This window comes from Giraffa tippelskirchi, chromosome 5 (assembly GCF_054371585.1).
Source record: "Giraffa tippelskirchi isolate mGirTip1 chromosome 5, T2T-mGirTip1v1.2.pri, whole genome shotgun sequence".
Classification (NCBI taxonomy): domain Eukaryota; kingdom Metazoa; phylum Chordata; class Mammalia; order Artiodactyla; family Giraffidae; genus Giraffa; species Giraffa tippelskirchi.
In genome coordinates this window covers 33,737,089-33,759,013 of record NC_137279.1, presented here as the reverse complement: position 1 = coordinate 33,759,013, position 21,925 = coordinate 33,737,089, and the positions used below count along the sequence as shown (strand labels likewise).

General features: G+C 44.8%; 1 protein-coding gene across 9 annotated transcripts in view; it reads right to left on the bottom strand.

Moving 5' to 3' along the window:
- Positions 1 to 21,925, bottom strand: part of CAMTA1 (calmodulin binding transcription activator 1) — a 975,729-nt gene that overhangs the window by 28,708 nt on the left and 925,096 nt on the right. For 5 of the 9 annotated variants that reach the window (XM_081490414.1, XM_081490415.1, XM_081490420.1 and 2 more), the window contains one exon: positions 3,328 to 3,479. In XM_081490414.1, coding sequence (XP_081346540.1) covers positions 3,328 to 3,479 — 152 coding nt within the window. Of the gene's footprint in view, positions 1 to 3,327; positions 3,480 to 12,968; positions 13,086 to 21,925 lie in introns of all 9 variants that reach the window. The other 4 variants (XM_081490412.1, XM_081490413.1, XM_081490417.1 and 1 more) reach the window with 1 other exon arrangement.

The following is a 21,925-nucleotide window of genomic DNA, read 5'->3' as shown; positions in this document are numbered from 1 at the left end:
ACCAGAGACCCAAAGGCCCACCACCACGTCAGCCTTCGGATGCCAGAGGGGGGACAAACTCTTTGTGATTAGCAACTGAAAACAGGAAGCGCAAAATTGAAGATAAGGAGACATCATGAAGGGGAGACAGAATGTGCTGAGTCCAGCTTAGCGGCACACCCACAGCCCGGGACACAAGAATCTTCCACAACTCTAAGGGCATCAGAGGCTGTCTACTGCAGCTGACAGTCTGATTGTGAACTCCGTGCTGATCCAGTTCAGGGAAAGCATATACTATGAAACAACAAACAAAAATGTGGTCTAGCCTCCCAGGTGATGTAATTAAACATTGTAGACAGGAAACCCGCAGAGGAAAGTGAAGCAGGTAACTTTCTTAATGCTTCTACGGAAGAGGGGTTGGGGGCAGGGTGCTGCCTGGACCGCTGACTCCTCAGCTCCTTCTGGAGGAGAACTGTCACTTGGGGATTTTTCTCCCTAAAAAAGAACTTTAAAATACCCAATGATATATTTGCAACTACATGGATGGACCTTACAGGCATTCAGTGAAATAAGTCAGAAAGACAGATACTGTATAATGTATGTCACTTATATGTGGAATCTTAAACAAAAACCAAACACACACACACAGAAACCTTCTTGACTTCATGGATCCTGAGAATAGACTAATAGTTGCATGCAGAGGTGGAGGGTAGGAGGTGGGCAAAATAGTGTAGGAGTCAAAAGATGCAAACTTTCAGTTATCAAATGAATAAGTCCTGGGGATGTCATGTGCAGTATGGCAACTAAAGTTAATAACACTGAACTGCATATTTGGAAGTTGCTAACAGAGCATATTTTAAAGGTTCTCATCACAAGGAAAAAAAATTGTAAGTGTGATGACGGAAGTTAACTAGGTTTATCATGGTGATCATCTGGCAATGTACACAAAGGCTTAATCATTCTGTTGTACACCTGAAACTAATATGATGTTATATGTCAACTATAGCTCAATTGAAAAAATAAATTTAAAAAATCCAGTCCTTTATAGAAAGCAAAAAGGAGATTGGGGAAGGCATTAGAGACTTCCAAATTCAAGTGTTATTATAGTACTAACAACAACAGAGGTACATATGAAACAGAAATTCACTCATTTTGACCACTTGGCTTTCTTCTCTTTGTTGTAAGGAAGTTGTACAAGAAGAAAAATAAAATCAAAGTTAGTAACCTCAACAGCTTATCTGAGTCTCTGTGATAGTTTTTTTTTCTAATGAAATTTTATTCAGAATCCCCAGCATCTAAACAAATGACATTTTACTAGCCTCAAATACCATCTGTTTGTCTACAATATTTTCTTTTTAAAAATTTTTTATTGGGGTATATTTTATTGTTTTACAATGTGGCATTAGCTTCTGCTGTACTGCAAAATGAATCATCTGTATGTTTATATATATATCCTCTCTGTGATAATTTTATGTTTCACACCCTCTCTCCCAAACAAATTGCACTCTGGTCCAATTCTCATTTCTGGTGTTTTTTTAAGATTGTTTTTGATGTGGACTATCTTAAGTGTTTATTGAATGTTTCAATATTGCTTCTGTTTTATTGTTTTGGATTTTTGGCCAAGAGGCAGGTGGGATCTTAAGAGTTTTTTGACCAGAGATCGAACCTGCACCCCCAGCAGTGGAAGATGAAGTCTTAACCATTGGACCACCAGGGAGGTCCTGTCTCTGGTTATTATTTTAAGTTATTTTGTCCAGTAATGAACCCCATGAAATACTGTTGTTCCTTACTTTTTTTTTTTTTAAATCTGGAAAACAAATGCCTGTAAAAAAATTTTTTAAATACCCAGAAAACGGCTATAATGTCACTCTCACTAGAAATGTCATGACATGTTAGAGGAATGCAGTCAGGCAACCCTGACCTGATGAAGAATGGCCTTGACTCAAAAGACCCAGGCAGGGCTGCTATGTATACACCAGACAGACGCATTTGGGGCACGTGGAAGTCACCAGGTAAGATTTTTTTTTTTGCATTAACAAGACCAGCTACATTTCTATCACATAAAGTGGACAGATGTTCCTTGACTCCAACTTAAACTGATGAAAGAGTATTCATTAGCCATTAATATGGGATCAGATAACAGGCCTGGGGCCAAACAGCTGGGCTATACAGTGACATTACACTCCAGTCCCTTTCTGTAGCCTTGGTCAGTGAAAGAAAAGGGGCTTTGTGGGACTCTCTTATTTTAGCCATGAGATACATAGTAAACAATGTTTAATTCTTTTTATAAAACAGTTGTATCAGGTGGACAAGAAGCCTTAATATTTTACTTTGTGCCAAGTCTTTCCTTGTCCATTGATTTCCGAAGACAGGTGAGAAATAAGAAAATTTTCCAAATAAGGTTGATTTTTGGGGGGGGAGGGTGGTGGTACCTTACGCTTTGTTTTCATCTATTACTAAAAATATTACTAACACTTGATATTTACAAGTCTCATAAAAGTCAAAATGTTCACTTACAAATGTAATTGTTCAGGGAAAATCATCATCTTGAAGGGAAAGAGGGAGAATTATTTGAGGTTTTGGGTAATGGCTCAGTGGGGAAGGTGATAAACACCGTCGGTCCCTCTACCTTTATTCTAGAGTCTCCTGGGGGGAAAAAAAGTGTCTACCTAGGAGACTTTTCCAAAATGAAGCTCCTACAAGAAATTGATATAAAACTCTCAAGACTACCAGGACTCTAGTATTTGGTGATTTCCCTGTACCTGACAATATTCATCCATCACGGAATTCATCCGTCATGGAATTGATGAAAAAGCATCTGTGACAATGATGGAATGTATAACGTTGTTCTACTGTTCTCTACTGAAAAAGTACAAACACAGTTTCTCTGGGCCCTTTTCTGATTGAACTCCCGGAGTTTATAAAAGTCTTATGAATTACTGAATTCAATTACGGTTTCTATTTATACTTAAGAGAGAGATAGAACACAAGATACAAAATAGGTTCTAATTGGACTCTGAGCCCAGCCGATCTGAGTCATCGTTTGGCCTCTGTCCTGTCACTGGATGCCCTCCCTCCCACTGGCAGGTAACTGCAGTGACTTCTGAGATCAGTAGGTGATTTAAGGCTTAGGAAGGTGAACAACTGAGAAGGCCCACAGTCCAAGGCTTCTTTCCTGTTGAACAGACTTAAATACTCAGAAGCACAAGGACTACAAAGCACCCCGCCCTGCCTTTTGCCTCATCCAGGGGAAGCACACAGCAGAAGAGAAGGGACTTGTGATCGACTGCCTCGCTCCTCAGTGGAACATGAAACACCAGGAAGGCGATGATCCTCAAGGACTCGTACCTGGGCTTGGCTTCCTCCGTTGCCACTCCCTGTGCCCCCTCCACTGCTGCCTCCTCCGCTCCCCTGCTTGTGCTGCTGGGACCCGGTCATCTCTGCCATCCTCCTTTCCATCTGCTCCAGCCGCTCCAGGATGGACATCCTGAACTGGTTATCTAGGGCAGAACAAGGAAGGGTGAGGTGGTGTTCCGGAAGAAGGGGCATTAACCCGTGGCCCAGTCCAGCCTGTAGGATGGACATCCGAGACGATCACCAACTCAACCAGATCACCGGGGTTTGTCCAGGCTGGTGATGACCCTGGCACCTCACACAAGACTGTAGCCACTACCGCAGTCCAAGTTCTCAATGAAAGGAACAGAAAACCCCTTTCTGTCAAGGTCCTGGTTTCAGGTTCTGGGACCCCATTTCTTTGTCAAATTCCCCAGTGGAAACCCTGAAGGGAGATCTGGTGGACAGGCCCCTAGAGCAAACAAATGAAATGAATACAATTTAAATCGGGGGAAGAAAGCAATCATTGGGACTTCCCTGGTGGTCCAGTGGTTAAGGATTTGCCTGGCAACGCAGGGGATGCTGGTTCAATCCCTGATCAGGAACTAAGATCCCACATACTGTGGACCAACTGAGTCTGTATCCCACAACTAGAGAGCCCCTGTGTCGCACTGAAATATCCCGCATGTGATAGATGAAGATCCCTTGTGCTGCAGCGAGGACCCAACACAGCTAAATAAATAAATAAAATAAAATAAATAAAAGTTCAAGTTCTTCATTTAAAAATAAGAAAGCAAGCGATCACTGTGAGAAAGAAGACTATACACAAACCCACACACATATAGTTACATATATATACATTTTAAAGTCATATCAGTTTTACCCAAACACTGAAAAAAAAAATTACTTTCTGACCCAGGCTCTAGCTGCAAACACACACACACATATGGCAGCTGGGGTGAGGTAAGAGCTATGCAAAGCCCTGAGGCAGAATGTTCGAGGAGCAGAAGCCATACGCCTGGACCACACCTGAGAGGACAGTAGAAGATGAAGTTGGAGAGGTGAGTAAGGACCAGACAGGAAATAGAACCCTGGCTGTGCCATATAATAGTTGTATAACTCTGAACAAACTCTTTGGTGCCTCAGTTTTCTTAACTCTTAAATGGGCACAGTAACGGTCCTTATCTCCGAGGGTTGCTGAGAGAATTTAACGAATTAACAGATTTGTAAATGCTCAGGACATGGTTAAGTCCCAGACCAGGGTGCCAGCCCTCAGCATCATCTTGTGGCAAGGGAATAAAATATCTTGGGAAATTGATCAACCTGCTGTGACGGCACTATTTTCAAAGCACAACCATCTGAATCATGAAAAGGAGTACCCCAGAGAAGAAATATTTTATCAGCCTCCCTTGTCATCCAGATTATAAGTCCTGACACTAGGGAGTAAACAGCACTGCTCCACAACTAAGCCTGTGCACCGTGACGAATGAACCTGAGAGCTGCGACCACTGAAACCCACGAGTCCAGGAGCCCGTGCTCCACCACGAGAGAAGACACAGCAATGAGAAGCCTGCACACCGCAACTAGAGAAAACCCTCGCAGCAACGAAGACCCAGCGCAACGAAAAAGGGCAGAGGGAACACTCCGTGCACTACTCACCCATGAAATAACTTTACAAACATTAACCCGTGAACCCTCACGACCATCAGGTGAGTCAGGCCTGCCGTCCTCATCTTACAGACGAAGATACTAAGGCATTCGTGAGTGCAAATAGCATCTGACTCTTTGCAGCCCCACGGACTGTAGCCTGCCAGGTTCCTCTGCTCATGGGATTTCCCAGGCAAGAATACTGGAGTGGGTTGCCATCTTCTACTCCAGGGGATCTTCCCAACCCAGGGATTGAACCCATGTCTCCTAGGTCTCCTGCATTGGCAGGTGGGTTCTTTACCACTAAGCCACCTGGGAAGCCTGACTGAGGCATGAGAAGACACTTTATCTATCGGTCTCCATGACTCAGAGCTTGGCCACCAGGTGCTAAAATCAGGAAGGGAAAGTCATGGGAAGAGAAGACACACAAGAGTTAGCCGGTCTTACCCCAGGGAACAGAACTTTTTCCTCAAAGTCAAAAGGTAGTAAGCACCTGTTTCAGGGGCAAGTTTCCAATACTGAATGTCAAATTGATCTCACTTTCCTAAACCACAGAAGCAGGACGAGGAAGATTGCTTTGCAAGAATCGTGGTATTATTTTCTTGGTTAGCTATTTCTAGGAATACCACCAAAGGAAAAGCCTTCCTCTTTAAAAGAGAAAGGTGACATCTTTCCCCCCAACTTCATACAGACTGACAAACTCTGAGACCCCTCTAAGCATCTCAGTGGCATGGTCACAGATAGGGGCTCAACTTTGAATGAATATCTGCTTGTGATGCACAGGACATGGCTCGTCATCCTGGGATCACTGATGGGAAACTTCCGAGCTGGTCCCAGAACCCTTTCTCTGCGCCCTCTCCACTAGAAAATGGGGATTTTGCAGAATGCAGCACTCCTCCATCTGAAGCCAACAGAAGACAAAGAATTTTACCTTTTAAAAGACCGTGAACTCAAGTGGAGCAGCAACTAGCCTTCAGGTTCGTTTTTTAAAACCCTCCTTGCTTACTCCTGATCCTGCCATCCAGATAACCACTCAATTCTGAATGCATAGAGAGAGCCTCACGCAGACTGCCGAACCAGCTTAAATGTCCTGATGGTTTCTTCTGCCAGCCTGCAAATCTTGTGTCTCTTGAGTATGTGTTTAGAAATCTTTTCGCTTCTTTTGGAGCTTGGTTTGCACTGGTCTGGAGCACAGTGGCCAAGATTAACATGCCGTGTCATGCCAACAGGGAGAAGGGCACAGGGCACGCCACGTGGCTGTGCTCTGCCTGTTGAGGTGGTTCTGTTTCAGCTGCACTGGTGACAGTGCAGGAGGCCCCGGTTTGCGCCCCCAGCCCAACCCCTGTCCAAGCCCCTGCCAATGCAGTTGCCCGTCAAAACCGAATGACCCTGCAATCCCACTCCTGGGCACGGGTCCAGGGAAAAACATGGTTTGAAAGGATACACGCACTCCAGTGTTCACTGCACCACTGTTTACAATAACCAAGACATGGAAGCAAACTAAATGCCCATGAACAGAGGAATGCATAAAGAAGATGTGGTACATATATACAACAGAATATTTTACTCAGCCATTAAAAAGAATGAAGTAATGCCATTTGGAGCAACATGGATGGACCTAGAGAAGGTCATACTGAGTGAAGTAAGTCAGACAGAGAAGGAGAAATATCATACGACATCTCTTATATGTGGAACCTAAAAAGAAATTATACAAATGAACTTACTTACAAAACAGAAAGACTTGCAGACTTAGAAAAATATGAACTTATGGTTGCTGGAGGGAAGGGATAGTTAGAGAGTTTGGGATGGTCGTGCACACACTGCTATATTCAAAATGGATAACCAACAAGGACCTATTGTATAGCACATGGCATTCTACTCAATATTATATGGCAGTCTGGATGGGAGGGCAGTTTGGGGGAGAATGGATATATGTATGCTGAATCCCTTCCCTGTTCACCTGAAACTATCACGACATTGTTAATCAGCTAAAACCCAGTAAAAATAAAAAGTTTACATTTTGAAAAAAAATATATTAAGGTTGGGGAAAAAACACTAAGTCACCAGTGCCATGTCTGCCCCAGGGGTCACTGGCTCCTGCTCCCAGACTGCGTGTCCAGTGCCGGCCCCACAGTGGACTGTGCAGTCAGCTCTCACACATTATCAAGCTGTTCTAAGAAACACTTAGTGAAGATACTCAGAAGCGGTTATTTACCTCTTAAGAAAACTGTATCATGCAGAACGGCATCGCTGAGCCTATTGACTCCAAATGGGGGAGGTGGTGATGATTAAAGTAAGAAACAATTGAGCTGGCATCCTGGAGCATCAGGACCATGGTACCCCGTGGACCAGGAATCAGATCACACTTCCTTCATCATCTTAAGATGATTGTCTACACCTCTCCATGACTGACAAGTCAACAGCAATAACATGATGCTGGTTTTGGCTTTATAGTTTTATTAATTAAAACATTACTGTAAGATACTCAGCAAATTCAGAGCTATCTCTCATCTTGTGTTGCTGTTGTTGGCTAGTCATTCAGTTGTGTCTGCCTCTCTGCGACCCCATAGACTGCAGCATGCCAGGCTTCCCTGTCCTTCACCATCTCCCAGAGTTTGCTCAAACTCATGTCCACTGAGTTGGTGGTGCCATCCAACCATCTCATCCTCTGTTGCCCTGTTCTCCTCCTGCTTTCAATCTTTCCCAGCATCAGGATCTTTTCCAATGAGTTAGCTCTTCACATCAGGTGGCCAAAATATTGGAGCTTCAGCATCAGTATTTCCTGTGAATATTCAGGGTTGATTTCCTTTAGGATTGACTGGTTTGAAATCCTTGCTGCCCAAGCGACTCTCGAGAGTCTTCTCCAACACCAAAAATTGAAAGCATCGATTCTTCAGCACTTAGCCTTCTTTCGAAGAAGGCAATGGCACCCCACTCCAATACTATTTTGCCTGGAAAATCCCACGGATGGAGGAGCCTGGCAGGCTGCAGTCCATGGGGTCGCTAAGAGTGGGACACAACTGAGCGACTTCACTTTCACTTTTCACTTTCATGCATTGGAGAAGGAAATGGCAACCCACTCCAGTGTTCTTGCCTGGAGAATCCCAGGGACGGGGGAGCCTGGTGAGCCTGCCATCTATGGGGTCGCACAGAGTTGGACACGACTGAAGTGACTTAGCAGCAGCAGCAGCCTTCTTTATGATCCAACTCTCATATCCATACATGACTACTGGAAAAACCGGAAAAACCATAGCTTTGCCTATACGGACCACTGTCAGCAAAGTGATGTCTCTGCTTCTTAATATGCTATCTAGGTTTGTCATAGCTTTCCTTCCAAGGAGCAAGCATATACATCTTAATTGTGTATTACTGGATAAAGGTAAGAGAATTAATTAGAAGCCAAAGACTTCTGATTAAAAAGTAGTTATAGATCCACCTATTCATGTGCAAATATTTATGGAGCATCTACTGGGTACCATGAAATTAAAAGATGCTTGCTCCTTGGAAGAAAAGTTATGACCAACCTAGACAGCATATTAAAAAGCAGAGACATTACTTTGCCAAAAAAGGTCTGTCTAGTCAAAGCTATGGTTTTTCCAGTAGTCATGTATGGATGTGAGAGTTGGACTATAAAGAAATCTGAGCGCCAAAGAATTAATGCTTTTGACCTGTGGTGTTGGAGAAGACTCTTGAGGGTCCCTTGGACTGCAAAGAGATCCAACAGGTCCATCCTAAAGGAAATCAGTCCTGAATATTCATTGAAAGGACTGATGCTGAAGCTGAAACTCCAATACTTTGGCCATCTGATGTGAAGAAGTGACTCACTGGAAAAGACGCTGATGCTGGGAAAGACTGAAGGTGGGAGGAGAAGGGGAAGACAGAGGATGAGATGGTTGGATGGCATCATTGACTCAATGGACATGAGTTTGAGTAAACTCGGTGAGCTGGTGATGGATAGGGAGGCTTGGCATGCTGCAGTCCGTGGGGTTGCAAAGAGTCGGACATGACTGAGCAACTGAACTGAACTGAACTGACTGGGTACCAGGTACTGGGGGATGCCTTAGTGAAGAGATCCCTGTCTTTCTCTGTTGACCAACAAATAATTTCTGCAGCCTGAATGCACCTGAGTTGTTGAATTAACGCGGTGTGGAGGCAGGGAGGAGAGAACAATGTGCAGATGGAGGGGGCTGATGAGGTTTGCCCCAGTCTTGTCCGTGATGTTTCAAACAAAGCCAATGGTGATTCAACCCTCTGTCCTTGGGACAGTTTGAGTGAAGTGATCAGACTGCTCTCTCGGGAGACCCCGGCTGCTCGGAGAGCACGCCAAGAGCACACGTTTCCTGGAGCGTGTGAGCCTCCAGGGGTGTGTGCTTCTGCTCAGCCCAGTGGTTCTCGGGTGTCAGCAGGCATCAGAATCACCTGGAGAGCTTCTTGGTGGGCCCAATGCCCAGTATTTTTTGGTGTTGGGTTTCTAAAATATTTACTTATTTATTTTTGGCTCTGCTGGATCTTTGTTGCTATGTGGGCTTTTTTCTAGGTGTGGAGATTGGGGGCTACTCTTGCTTGTGGTGCATGGGCTCTAAGGTACTTGGGCTTCAGTAATTGTGGAACATGGGCTCAACAGTTGTGGCTCCCAGGCTCTGGAGCACAGGCTCAACAGCTGTGGGGCATGGGCTCAGTTGCTCCGTAGCATGTAGGATCTTTCCCAATCAGGGATCGAACCTGTGTCTCCTGCATTGCCAGGTGCATTTTTTACCACTGAGTCACCAGGGAAGCCCCTGGGTGTTGGTGTTGATGCTGATATTGGTGTTGGTAGGCTTAGGCGAGCCCAGATGTTGCATTTCAAGTAAGTTTTCAGGCGATGCTCTGGTTTGGGACCACATCTTGAGGACTGCTGCTCTAAGACCCCATCCTCCTTCCACAAGAACGAACCCTCTCTCTGCCCAGTGTTTGTTAAAGAAAGACCCCAGGACCACCCACTCCAGCAGAGACACAGGTTCCCACTCAAGGTTGACACATGAAATGTCACCTCCTGTATATCATGCAGGGGTACCCAGTGGTTTAGTGGTAAAGAACCTGTCTGCTCTTCAGGAACCGTGGGTTCGATCCCTGGGTTGGGAAAATCCTCTGGAGAAGGAAATGGCAACCCACTCCAATATCCTGGCCTGGAGAATCCCATGACAGGGGAGCCTGGTGGGCTACAGTCCATGTGGTCACAAAGAGTCGGACACGACTGAAGCAACTGAGCACGCACGCACAAACATCATGGCGGGTCCCTCCACACGGGCTCCAACAGCATCAGCTGCACATCTTCTCAAGCACATGGCCACTTCACCTGACAACACTTAAAAATGATTTAAAATCCACCTCCTTGCCCTGCTTTCTGCAACTAATCAGGCACTACTTTCTCAGCCTCACCAAACCTTACCTCTTCATTGCTCTCTCCTCTCTCAGTGGGATGTCTTCCCAGGATGTCTTCCCAGGGGATATGAGATGGTTCAACTGCCATCCAGCAATTCCTTCCCACTACATTCAAGAACCGTGCACCACCTACCTATACCCCAGATGAAAGATAAATGAAGCTGATGGCTTTGTAGCCAGTATGGCTCATGATTCATTTCAAGCCTCTTCATGAGCCTGTTCGACCTGTTTTTTGTTTGCTTGTTTTAGCAGAAGCAGCATTTCTAGACTAAGCAGCAAAGAAAGAGTAGAAAGAACATGGGAGTAGAGAGAAGGGCTACAAGTTTAATCCTGTCACTGTGTGACTTTGGAAAAATTACAATCACTTTGCATCTCAATTTTCTCATCCGTAAAATGAGAATATCACTATTTATCTTATTGTTGCCTATGAGGATGAAATAAAGTAAACTTTTAAAAAAGTGGTCAGATTCTCTTAAGTCTGAATTATTATTGGGGCTTCCCAGGTGGCTCAGATGGTAAAGAATCTGCCTGCAATGCAGGAGACCCAGGTTCAATCCCTGGGTCAGGAAGATCCCCTGAAGGAGGAAAAGGCAACCCACTCCAGTATGCCTGCCTGGAGAATTCCATGGACAGAGGGGCCTGGTGGCCTACAGTCCAGGGGGTTGCAAGAGTCAGACATGACTTAGCAATTACACCACCACCAATTAACATTTACCTAAAATTTCTAAACAATACCAAAGTTTTAAACACACACACACACACACACACACACACATATACACACACACACACAAACTTCATGAAGTCAGATACCCACAGTATGTTCCAAGTTTAGGTTTGTGATTTGCTGCTGTCAAAGTGAAGAATCCCAAGTGTTTGGGCATCTAATGAAAGGAACTGGCTGTGTCAGGAACCAACAACTACCCAGACACAGGTTCTCGGGGTTCAGCCACATCTACTGTCACCTGCAGATTTTGTACAACTCACTTTATATCTGGGAACCGAATGGATTTTCACATTGAGCAATACAACATGAAGCAATTTCTGACTTTATATCAGATAATCTGATTAAAAAAAAACTTGAATCCCTCCCCTGTGACCCACAAAGTAAAATGTCAGGTGTTTGGCAGGAAATGGGTCTTTGCCGACAGCCTCGGGCAGCTGTTTAGGGGTCCTCTCATGCTCAATGGTCTCCAAAGAGACCAGGAATGTTCTATGCTTTGGGGTCTTGGGGTGATGCCCATCTTTCCCCATATCCACTTGGCGACCTTCTTATTTTTCAGGGTGTGGCTCAAACATCCTTTCAGAATTATTATTTGTAGCTATCACTGAACATCTACATGGGCTACACATTCCACAGGTTTTATTTTTAGTCCTGGAAACAACTCTGATTTTCCTCTCCCTTTTACAGATGGGGAAGCTGAGGCTCTGAAAAATGTGTTATTTACCCAAGGTCAAGAGCATCAGCACAGGGACTTGAGCACAGGTTAGACTCTGAACCCACTTCCTAGTCCACTCAGCAAGCCTCCATGTCCTGCTCTGTGTCCTGAGAGCATTCAGCAAATGAACCTGTAGTTCTTTCTTTATCTGGCCGCATCGAGTCTTAGTCGGGTACTGGGGATCTTCCATTACTGCATGTGGCAGAGTTGCCCCAAGACATGTGTGATCTTAGTTACCCGACCAGAGACTGAACCTGAGTCCCAGGCACTACAAGGCAGATTCTTCTTTCTCTTTTAAGTTTTTCTAAAAAAAAAAATTTTAGATTTTTAAATTAATTTAATTTAAAGAATTTAAAAAACTATTTATGGCTGCACTGGGTCTTTCTCTAGCTGCAGCAAGTGGGGGCCACTCTCTAGTTGCAGTTCAAGTGCTTCTCACTGTGGTGGCTTTTCTTATTGCAGAGCATGGGCTCCAGGCTCATAGGCTTCAGCAGCTGCAGCACACAGACCCAGTAGTTGTGGCACACAGGCTTAGTTGCTCCGTGGCATGTGGAATCCTCCCAGCCCAAGGACTGAACCTGTGTCCTCTGCATGGCAAGGCAGATGCCTAACCACTGGACCACCAGGGAAGTCTCTACAGGTACTTTCTCACATGTGTCATTTCTTCCAGAGCGAGCTTTCTGCAAGTCCTGTACCCTTGGTACCAGATCCAGAGTGGGTATACCCAGTCAGCGGGAAGGAATATCATGTTCTAATTTAAGCTCCTTCAGAAGCCAAGAGATGGATGAGGTCAGCCAAACTCTGGAACAAGGACTCCGAGCGACCTCTACTCTCCACAGTGGGCTCCAGGGGGCTTTACACCCACTAGCCCATTTTATCCCTTATTCCCAGGGACAGAAAGAGCATTCAAAATGACTGAAGCCCAGCGGTGCTGTCGTGCAAGCATGTGAGAAAGCTCTAGGCATTTACCTGGGTGGCTGCCCTTCCCTTGGGGCTCAGGTAAGGAAGTTACGTAAGTGCCATGTGTTGGTGCAAGACTGGCAGAAAAGCTGAGGAAGACCTGACTTCTCCATAGACACAAGCTGCGATTTCACGCAAGGTCACTTTCCTTTATCCACTGAGACTCCCATTATCAATACGGATCCTCACCTTTCAGGTATTCCCATTTTCCCCAGGGAAACGAAGTATTTGGATCATGGTGCCTGGCAGCACACCGTGATGAAAGGACTGCCTCTAGGTAGTTACACAAGTGCTTAACAGGTTCAGCTGTTGGAGAAATGGGACATTTTTACTGTGAGACCAAAGAGATATTTTCGAGAACAGCCTCAGAAAGTGGGCATGGATTTGCACGGCCTGAAAATCAGCAAACGAATAACATCTGCAACCCCGAGAACTTGTTATGACAATTGCTCGACCTGGGCCACCGCTGGTCTCGCTGCCAGAGCAGGAGAGAAAGTTTTGCCTTGGCAGGTAAATGAATGAAGGCGCGATCATCAAATACCATCTGCTATTTTAAAACACGTTATTTGTGGCTCTGGCGCACATGTGCCCTCCGGTTACTATTTGGACCAAGGACCAGGGGCCGTGTCTCCTGTTCCGTGGCCAGCCCTTGGCCATGCTGGCAGGAAGGGCTGCTGAAGCATAAGGAGGCATGACTCCGGCTATTTCTGTAGAGAACTGTAACTGCCGCTGAGGAAGCTGCCTGCATTTTGCAGGGGAGCTCAGAAGGACGGGAAACACGAGGTCGCTTATTCCTTCCCAGAATCGAGGGGCGGCCAGAGTGCCCAGAGTGGCTCCTCCCAGGCGAGCTGCTGAAGACGTCCGAGTGCAGGAGAGAGGGTGAGGCCTGCCTGGAGATAAGGCACAAGCTGTACCACTCTGATTTTCCAAAGCAACGGCTAAATTTAGCCTTAGGAAAAACTGCCTTCCTCCACTTCTTCACAACTCCCCAACTCTATGGACCAAGACGCCAGAAACGGACGTCAGCAAGCCTTCCTAAGACCGTCTTCATTGGCCGGGATGGGGGATTCAGATTTCTTCCTGGTCTATGGTTCACACTGCTTACAAAGTCAGAGTCTCAGGTGCAACAGGGAAAAAACCCTTTAAGCTGATAAGAGTGATGAGACGAACTTATGAGGGGTGCAAAGCCAACCTATAAGGATTTCTCCTTTGAAATCTTTCAGTGCAAGGGGGGCAAAGAGGCCCAGTTTCTATCCTCTAAGCACACAAAGGCTCAGTGGAACCCAAGGAGCTCAGCTGGATCATGACACGGCATCCAGAGTGTAAGAGCACCCGGATTACACAGGAGCCAACCTCACTGTCAATCAAACAGCAAAGCAACTGCAGTTCAAGGCCGCAGAACTGCAGCTAATGAGAGTGAGAGCAAAGGAGATGGGAACTCTGACAGACTTGCCACCTACCTTCATCGAGTCTACAAAAGAGGAGGCTTGCTAACATCCCCCAAAGCACCATACTTGGAGGCCACTGCCTCAAAAGTTTCAGTGAAAATGAGAACTACTGCTATACATACTACACTCACGATACATACAGATTGAGGCATTCTAGAAATTGATGGAGTGATGGAGGAAACCACTGACACCAATGGGATATTTTTTTTCCAATTATAAAATGCAGTTTATTGAAAAGTTAAGGCTGATATGAAAACATTTCTTTCCTAATACATGTCTTAAAATTATATTAAACTTCAGAGGTAACCACTATGCAAAATTTTTAACTTTTTATTTTGTATTGGAGTAGAGCTGATGGAGAAGGCAACGGCAACCCACTCCAGTACTCTTGCCTGGAAAATCCCATGGATGGAGGAGTCTGGTAGGCTGCAGTCCATGGGGTCGCGAAGAGTCAGACACAACTGAGCGACTTCGCTTTTACTTTTCACTTTCATGCACTGGAGAAGGAAATGGCAACCCACTCCAGTGTTCTTGCCTGGAGAATCCCAGGGACGGGGGAGCCTGGTGGGCTGCCGTCTATGGAGTCGCACAGAGTCGGACACGACTGAAGTGACTTAGCAGCAGCAGCAGCAGAGCTGATTAACAATGCTGTGATAGTTTCAGGTGGACAGCAGAGAGACTCAGCCACACATATCCATGTATCCATTCTCCCCCAAACTCCCCTCCCATCCAGGCTGCCACATAACATTGAGCAGAGTTTCCTGTGCTGTACAGTAGCTCCTTGTTGGTTATTCATTTTAAATATAGCAGTGTGTACATGTTGATTCCAAACTCCCTAACTATCCTTTCTCCCCTATCTTCCTCCATACCCCCTGCCCCGCCTCTGGTAACCATTACCAATGGGGTCTTTAGAGAGAAAAGATGTCAGGATGTGAGTGAGTGCTGAATCTTAAATGTCTTGCCCAGATGAGGTGGTAAAGGAAAATCCTACATTTAAGAACCACAACTGCCAAGACAGGAACTTGTACAAAACACATAGGAATTGTCAAGGGGCGAGCATCCATTAATTAACTGCCAGCAGGTTATCCTGGGGTGCCCGCTGTACCAAAAAAACCACTCCGAGTCCTCAGGGAAGAAGGATGGGGAATCAGGGCCAGAACAGACTCCTGCTTCGAATGTCAAGTGCATACCCCCTGCTGGGCCTCCAGTGTTGCCTAGTGATGGCATGTCAGGGCCCGAGGGGTAGAATGGTGAACAGCACAACTCAAGCTGTCGTGGCGGCCACAAGGGACACAAAAACCAAACGAGACATGTGCCTTCATTTCCAGAAGCTCATCCTGATGGAGACAGAGGGCAATGAAGAGAGACCTCGACAGTTCTATGGGGCCAGCACCTGCCTTAACTCTGTTCACTCATCGTCATGAGGCCGGGCACATAGTCGGCCCTAAATAAACATTTACTGAACAAGGGACTTAATTTCCTCTGTTCAAAATAGAAAATGTGAATTTCGAGCAGGACAAGGTAAAGGAGATTGCGAAAGACAAAATATTTGTTTCCATTCATCATTTCCAGGTGACTTTCCTCCAGCCAGGTTATGAAAAGCAGTTCCTTCCTTTCCTTCTTCCCTAATCCCATCAAATAGGCTGGGGACCAGGCATGTGAAAACAAACAAACTGAGCCAGACACATAATAATGCTTGTGCCTTAGCAACAGTGTTCCACAAGGTTGGGGGACAGAGATGATGGGGGGAAAAGTCGAATATGCAATAAAAATTGTAAAGTAATTAGCCCCCAACTAAAATAAATAAATTTATTAAAAACAAAACAAAACATTAAAAAATCAAAAAAAAAAAAAAAAAAGAAAACTCTGCAAATGAGAAGTGTTAAAACGTACCTGGGGCAAAGATTTTTTTTTTTTTTTTTTTTTAAAAAAGCCCTGGCTGCTTCTAGAGAACGCTGCTAATCACAAGAGATGTTGTTTGCCCTGAGCTTCTGGTGATTTTCAGTATCTGAGTGAAACACCGTGCGCTGTGCATTCAGGATTCTAGTTGAAAGAAGCCTCTCACTCTTTCCAACTCACTCCCCACACACTGCCTAGAGCTGCCACCGCAAAGCTTTCTCCCGGGGCTAACTGCAGGAATGCCGATGTTCCCAAGCTGTCCTGTGACCTCGTGAGAGAGTTTAAGTCCAAGATGTTCCACAAATACACATTTTTTTTAAACTCTGGATTCTACAGAGAACTCAAAAGTGTACTAACTACAGCATTTTTTTTCTACAATGCCATAAGATTCTGTAAAACTCTGGGATAAATATAGACGAAGAGGTCCTTTTCAAATCGATTGACTGAAATGTCTTTATTTTAAAAGAAATAGCTATATTGCTTTAAAATACTGGATGTATTTTTAAAAAAGGTAAAAACAGATAAAATGATCTAAAGATACTGTTTTACAATTTATCATAGGTCTTTCTGACAAATGGAGAAATAGTTTTAAAGATCAAAATTATACCACTTTAACCATTTTATTCCAAAATAAAATGCTTCTCCAAGGGAACCACCAGACCCATAGAAAAATTTTAACCAGTAAGCTCCTTTACTCAGCACTGTTGTGATCCCTGTGAAGACCATTTTGTGCCCTGGCCCCAGAAAAAAAATGAAAGTGTTAGTTTCTTAGCTGTGTCCGACTCTTTGGGACCCCATGGACTGGGGTAGCCTGCCAGGCTCCTCTGTCCACAGGACGCTCCAGGCGAGAATACTGGAATGAGTTGCCATTCCCTTCTCACTGCTTAGAAACACATCAAGGGCTGCTCTCCTGTGTCTGCAGGCTACTCACTTCCACACTTTTTGAGTTTGGGGGGGCTGATACTATTTGATATTACTGGGTTGGCCAAGAAGTTCTTTTTGGTTTTCCCATAAGCATGTACAGAAAAACCCAAATAAACTTTCTGGCCAACCCAATACATCTTCCATCAGCACTCCATCCCTAGACTCGAGTCATCTTCAAATTTTTACAAATTCCAAATGGGTGAGGCCTCAATGAATGTATTAGTGAGGCCACTATTTAAACATCCCTTGGATTAGGAGGAAAAGCTAAAACCTTATAGTGCTTTTCACTAAATGGGGATGCAACTTGATGGGGGGGATGTAACAGTCGTCGGGTTATCTTGCTATCCTCATGGACGTCTCCAAATTGGGCTTCTTTAATCATCCTACAGGGGTTCCCTGGTGGCTCAGTGATAAAGAATTGCCTGCCATGCAGGAGACTTGGGTTTGATTCCTGGTCCGGGAAGATGCCCTGGAGGAGAGCATGGCAGCCCACTCCAATCTTCTTGCCTTGGGAAATCCCATGGACAGTAGAGCCTGATGGGCTACAGTCCATGGGGTCACAAAGAGTTGGACACAACTTAGCAACTAAACAACAACAAAAATCATCCCACTCTGAGTATAGCTGGTCTAAAGGTTCAGGGAGCAGTTACTGATGGAACAAAAGGTGAATAACCAACTCAGACTGCAGTGGGAGCTAACCCTGCTACACATTCATCAGAAATCCCTGACATGGCCCCCCCTCTCTTTTTCTTCCCTGCTTCTTCCCTTTCTCTGGTCTCCCTTCCCTGCCTTTACCTATCCCCCACACCCGAACCTCTCTAACTCCCTCCCTCCCTCCCGTAACCTGGATCCAGGTATGTCTCTTTGAGATGACTGATAAAAACACTTATGGTAAACAAGAGATTAGGGAAAATGGAGATTCATGAAAAGAGTAAACTAAAGCTCACATAAAGCTGTTACACAGAAAATACACACTAAATATCCTCTAACATGGTTAACTGTGAGCCTCAAATTTGTCTGAACTTAGCAAACAAAGCAAAAAAAAAGGGAGGCAAGATCAAGATCACTGTCAATTGCTGTGGACAGCATGGCTCTTCTAGGTACTGAATGCTGAGAGAAGATACTAGTAAGAAAGGCTGTGACATAATGCAGTGGTCTCCAAACTTTTTGGGAACCAGGGAGAAATGTTTCCATGGATGGGGTAGGGGGTGGTCTCAGGATGATTCTCAGAAGAAGCACACAACCTAGATCCCTCGAATGCACAGCTCCCAGCAGGGTTTGAGCTCCTATGAGAATCTAATGCCACTGCTGATCTGACAGGAGGTGGAGCTCAGGCAGTAATATGAATGACAGGGAGCAGCTGTAAATACAGAGAAAGCTTCGCTCGCTCGCCCGCTGCTCAACTTCTGCTGTGCAGTCGGGTTCTAACAGGCCATGGACTGATGCTGGTCCATGGCCCGGGGTGGGGGTATTGGGGATCCCTGATTTAACAGACCTCAACATCCTTGCAATACAGGCAACGCGTGTGTGCATGCTAAGTCGCTTCAGTCATGTCCAACTCTTTGTGACCCCATGGACTGTAGCCTGCCAGGCTCCTCTGTGCATGGGATTCTCCAGGCAAGACAACTGGAGTGTGTTGCCATTTCCTGCTCCAAGGGATCATCCTGACCCTGGGATGAAACCCGTGTCTCTTGCGTGTCCTGCATTAGCAGACAGCTTCTTTACCCCTGAGCCACCTGGGAAGTTATTGTGCTAATGTGCACTATAAATTGTTGGTGGAGAGCTAATGGCAGGCCTGTCTCCTAACACTTATCTGATCATTCTTTTGTGGTGGGGAGCATCTTATATGCATGTCTTGTAAGTAATTCCAACAAAAGGTTTAGGAACTAAAACTAGTCCTAAAGGATACCTTGATACAGACAGTCTCTGAGTGAGGAAGCTCCTGGTCCACTTTAACCTACCACAGACCCCAGCAAGGTCATGTAGGTTAATGGTGAATGTCACCCAGGAACTAGTGTGGGAAGCTGCTTGACCTCACATCTCTTCCCACTGCCTCCGGTCTTCTTCTTAGGAGGCTCCTCCTCTCATTGCTTGTGGTTCAGTCAATTCTTCCTCAGACAACCTCTGACACACTGAACCACCACTTTAGCCACATTTTCCTTCCCTTTTCATTGTTCTAACTCTTGGAGATACAGCAGAAGGATTTGTCATTCTCTCTTTTGTTCAATTTAAGAATAAAAATATGACTGTAATGAGCATGGATTGCCAAAGAATTGATGCTTTTGAACTGTGGTGTTGGGGAAGACTCTTGAGAATCCCTTGGACTGCAAGGAGATCAAACCAGTCAATTCTAAAGGAAATCCATCCTGAATATTCATTGGAAGGACTGATGCTGAAGCTTCAATACTTTGGCTACCTGGTTCAAAGAACTGATTCATTGGGAAAACACCTTGATGCTGGGCAAGATTGAAGGCAGGAGAAGAAGGGGACGACAGAGGATGAGATGGTTGGGTGGCATCACCGACTCAATGGACATGAGTTTGAGCAAGCTCCAGGAGTTGGTATTGGACAGGGAAGCCTGGCATGCTGCAGTCCATGGGGCTACAAAGAGTCGGACATGACTGATCGACTGAACTGAACTGAACTAATCATGGATGATAATAATGTTAGGGTCAAGGAACTGAAATTATTTACTTTCTCTGGGTTTATTCCTCTAAAAAGTTAGATAGCTGGAGTTTGTAACTTCAGAGAATCATTTTGGGTTCCACCAGTAAATTAAGAATCTTCACCAATAAGTTTCCATTGACTGAAATTCTTTTATGTAGGTATTTATTACTTACTATTCAAGAAGCTTCATGTAATGTTCAAATGTGCAGTTCATTTTTCCATTTGTTTTGGAACATGTAAGTGTAGGCTATGTATTTATATATTATGTAGATTAGGTAGTTCAATGTTTTACAGTTTATATGGATATATGCATGCACACACATTATTTTAAATTTTTTTTCTGCAAATTCTGAGTATCTATTATGGATTCAAAAGGTTTTTGTTCTCAGTCTAGCCTGGGAATCTACCCACCATTTACTGCACTATTTGTCTGGGAAATATTACTCAACTTACCTATAAGTTTTTAGAATATCATCAACTTTAGGATGGGCACTTCCTATTTTTTACATTATTAGATAAAACATCTTTCACATGCACACACAAATGCCAGAGGCATCGATTCTGGCTGGAATGGAATGAGTGGTTTCTTTCACTAGAAAAGACAAAAGCGTATTTAAAGAAATCTTTTGTGGATTAATCCAAACCACAGAGTGCAATATGAAGGACCTGAATCTTATTTTCTGAAAACGATCTTAAGGAATGTTAGTCAGTACCCATTTAAAAGTCTACTGAAAGGTGATGATTCTGGGGTGTCTTCAGTTAAAATGGGACCACAAAAATGAAAGTATGGAATGAGCCTCGTTATAAGCTTCTACAATTTCAGAATGCAGCGTGCTTTCTCAAGGAATATGAGACTCAAGGGTGAAGATCAGCGCAGTATGCCTGCTCAGCACCCCTTCCCTGGACACTGACCATGACTCTGTGTTTCTCCTCAGTTCAGGCGGTTCTAACCCCAATTCTTGTCTCCAGGGGTGGGTGAGTTTCCAGGGTACCACCCCTCCTTATTCAAGCGACTGGACACAGGAGTCAAGGTGGGCCAGTGACAGAACATTTCCTGGAAGTCCTGGGAAAGAAGTGCCATCTTCCCAGAAATATTTGCTAAACTGGCAAAATATAAGCCTGGAGCTTGAGAGGGCCATCTTGCTATGGCTTCGGGAACTTCTGCCTGAGAAGAAAATCAACACAGAGGAGAAGAGAGCCAAGAGAGGGAGAGACAGGTTCCTAATGACATCACTTGAGCATCTGGAAGCAGTTGTACCCAAAGACAATTTCAAACTGGACCTCGTGAGAGTCAATAAATTGCTTTTTTTTGTTTTATAGAAGCCAGTTGGAGTTCTGTCACCTAAGGCTAAAAGAGTGGCCTGAGGTGAATCCATCAACTGAAATGTGGATCCTTCCACTAAATAAATCCTGGGAAAGTTCTACTTTCACTTACCAAAAAAAATCAGTATCATTAAACAGACCTTAGTGACAGTACCTAAGAATCACTCAAAGATCCCTATTAAACATGGGACAAATTTTGGTGGAAATAACCTGTCATTCTCATCTGAAACATTCTGACTACCCAAATAAATGAGAAAAAAAGAGAAAGGTACACTGAGCTCCTGCCTAGCTAGACACCTTCTGCTGTTGAATTAAATACTTACAGAAGTATTTTAACTCTTTCAGGCCTTAACCTACTGCCAAACTGACAGTCACAACAACAGACAGATCCCACAAAAGAGAATCACTACAGAACTACTGCTGCTGCTGCTAAGTCACTTCAGTTTATGTCTGACTCTTTGCAACCCTGTGGATTGTAGCCCGCCAGGCTCCTCTGTCCATGGGATTCTCCAGGCAAGAATACTGGAGTGGGTTGCCATGCCCTCCCCTCCAGGGGATCTTCCCGACCCAGGGATCGAACCTGTGTCTCTACGTCTCCTGCACAGGGAGGTAGGTTCTTTACCACTAGTGCCAACTGGGAAGACACTGAGATTTAAAGACAATTATGAATTATCTAATCCAGGGGCTTTCAACAGGTTTTGACTGTGGCCCACAGAAAGAAACAGAGCCTAATATGTGCATGCACGCACGCACGCACACATGCGCACACACACCCCTTTTAAACAAAGACTTCCCAAATTGCTACTGACCATACTACATGCAATGCATTCTGATTTTAATAACTAATGACACTGATGACTAAGTTAATTTCCTGAACCACTACTA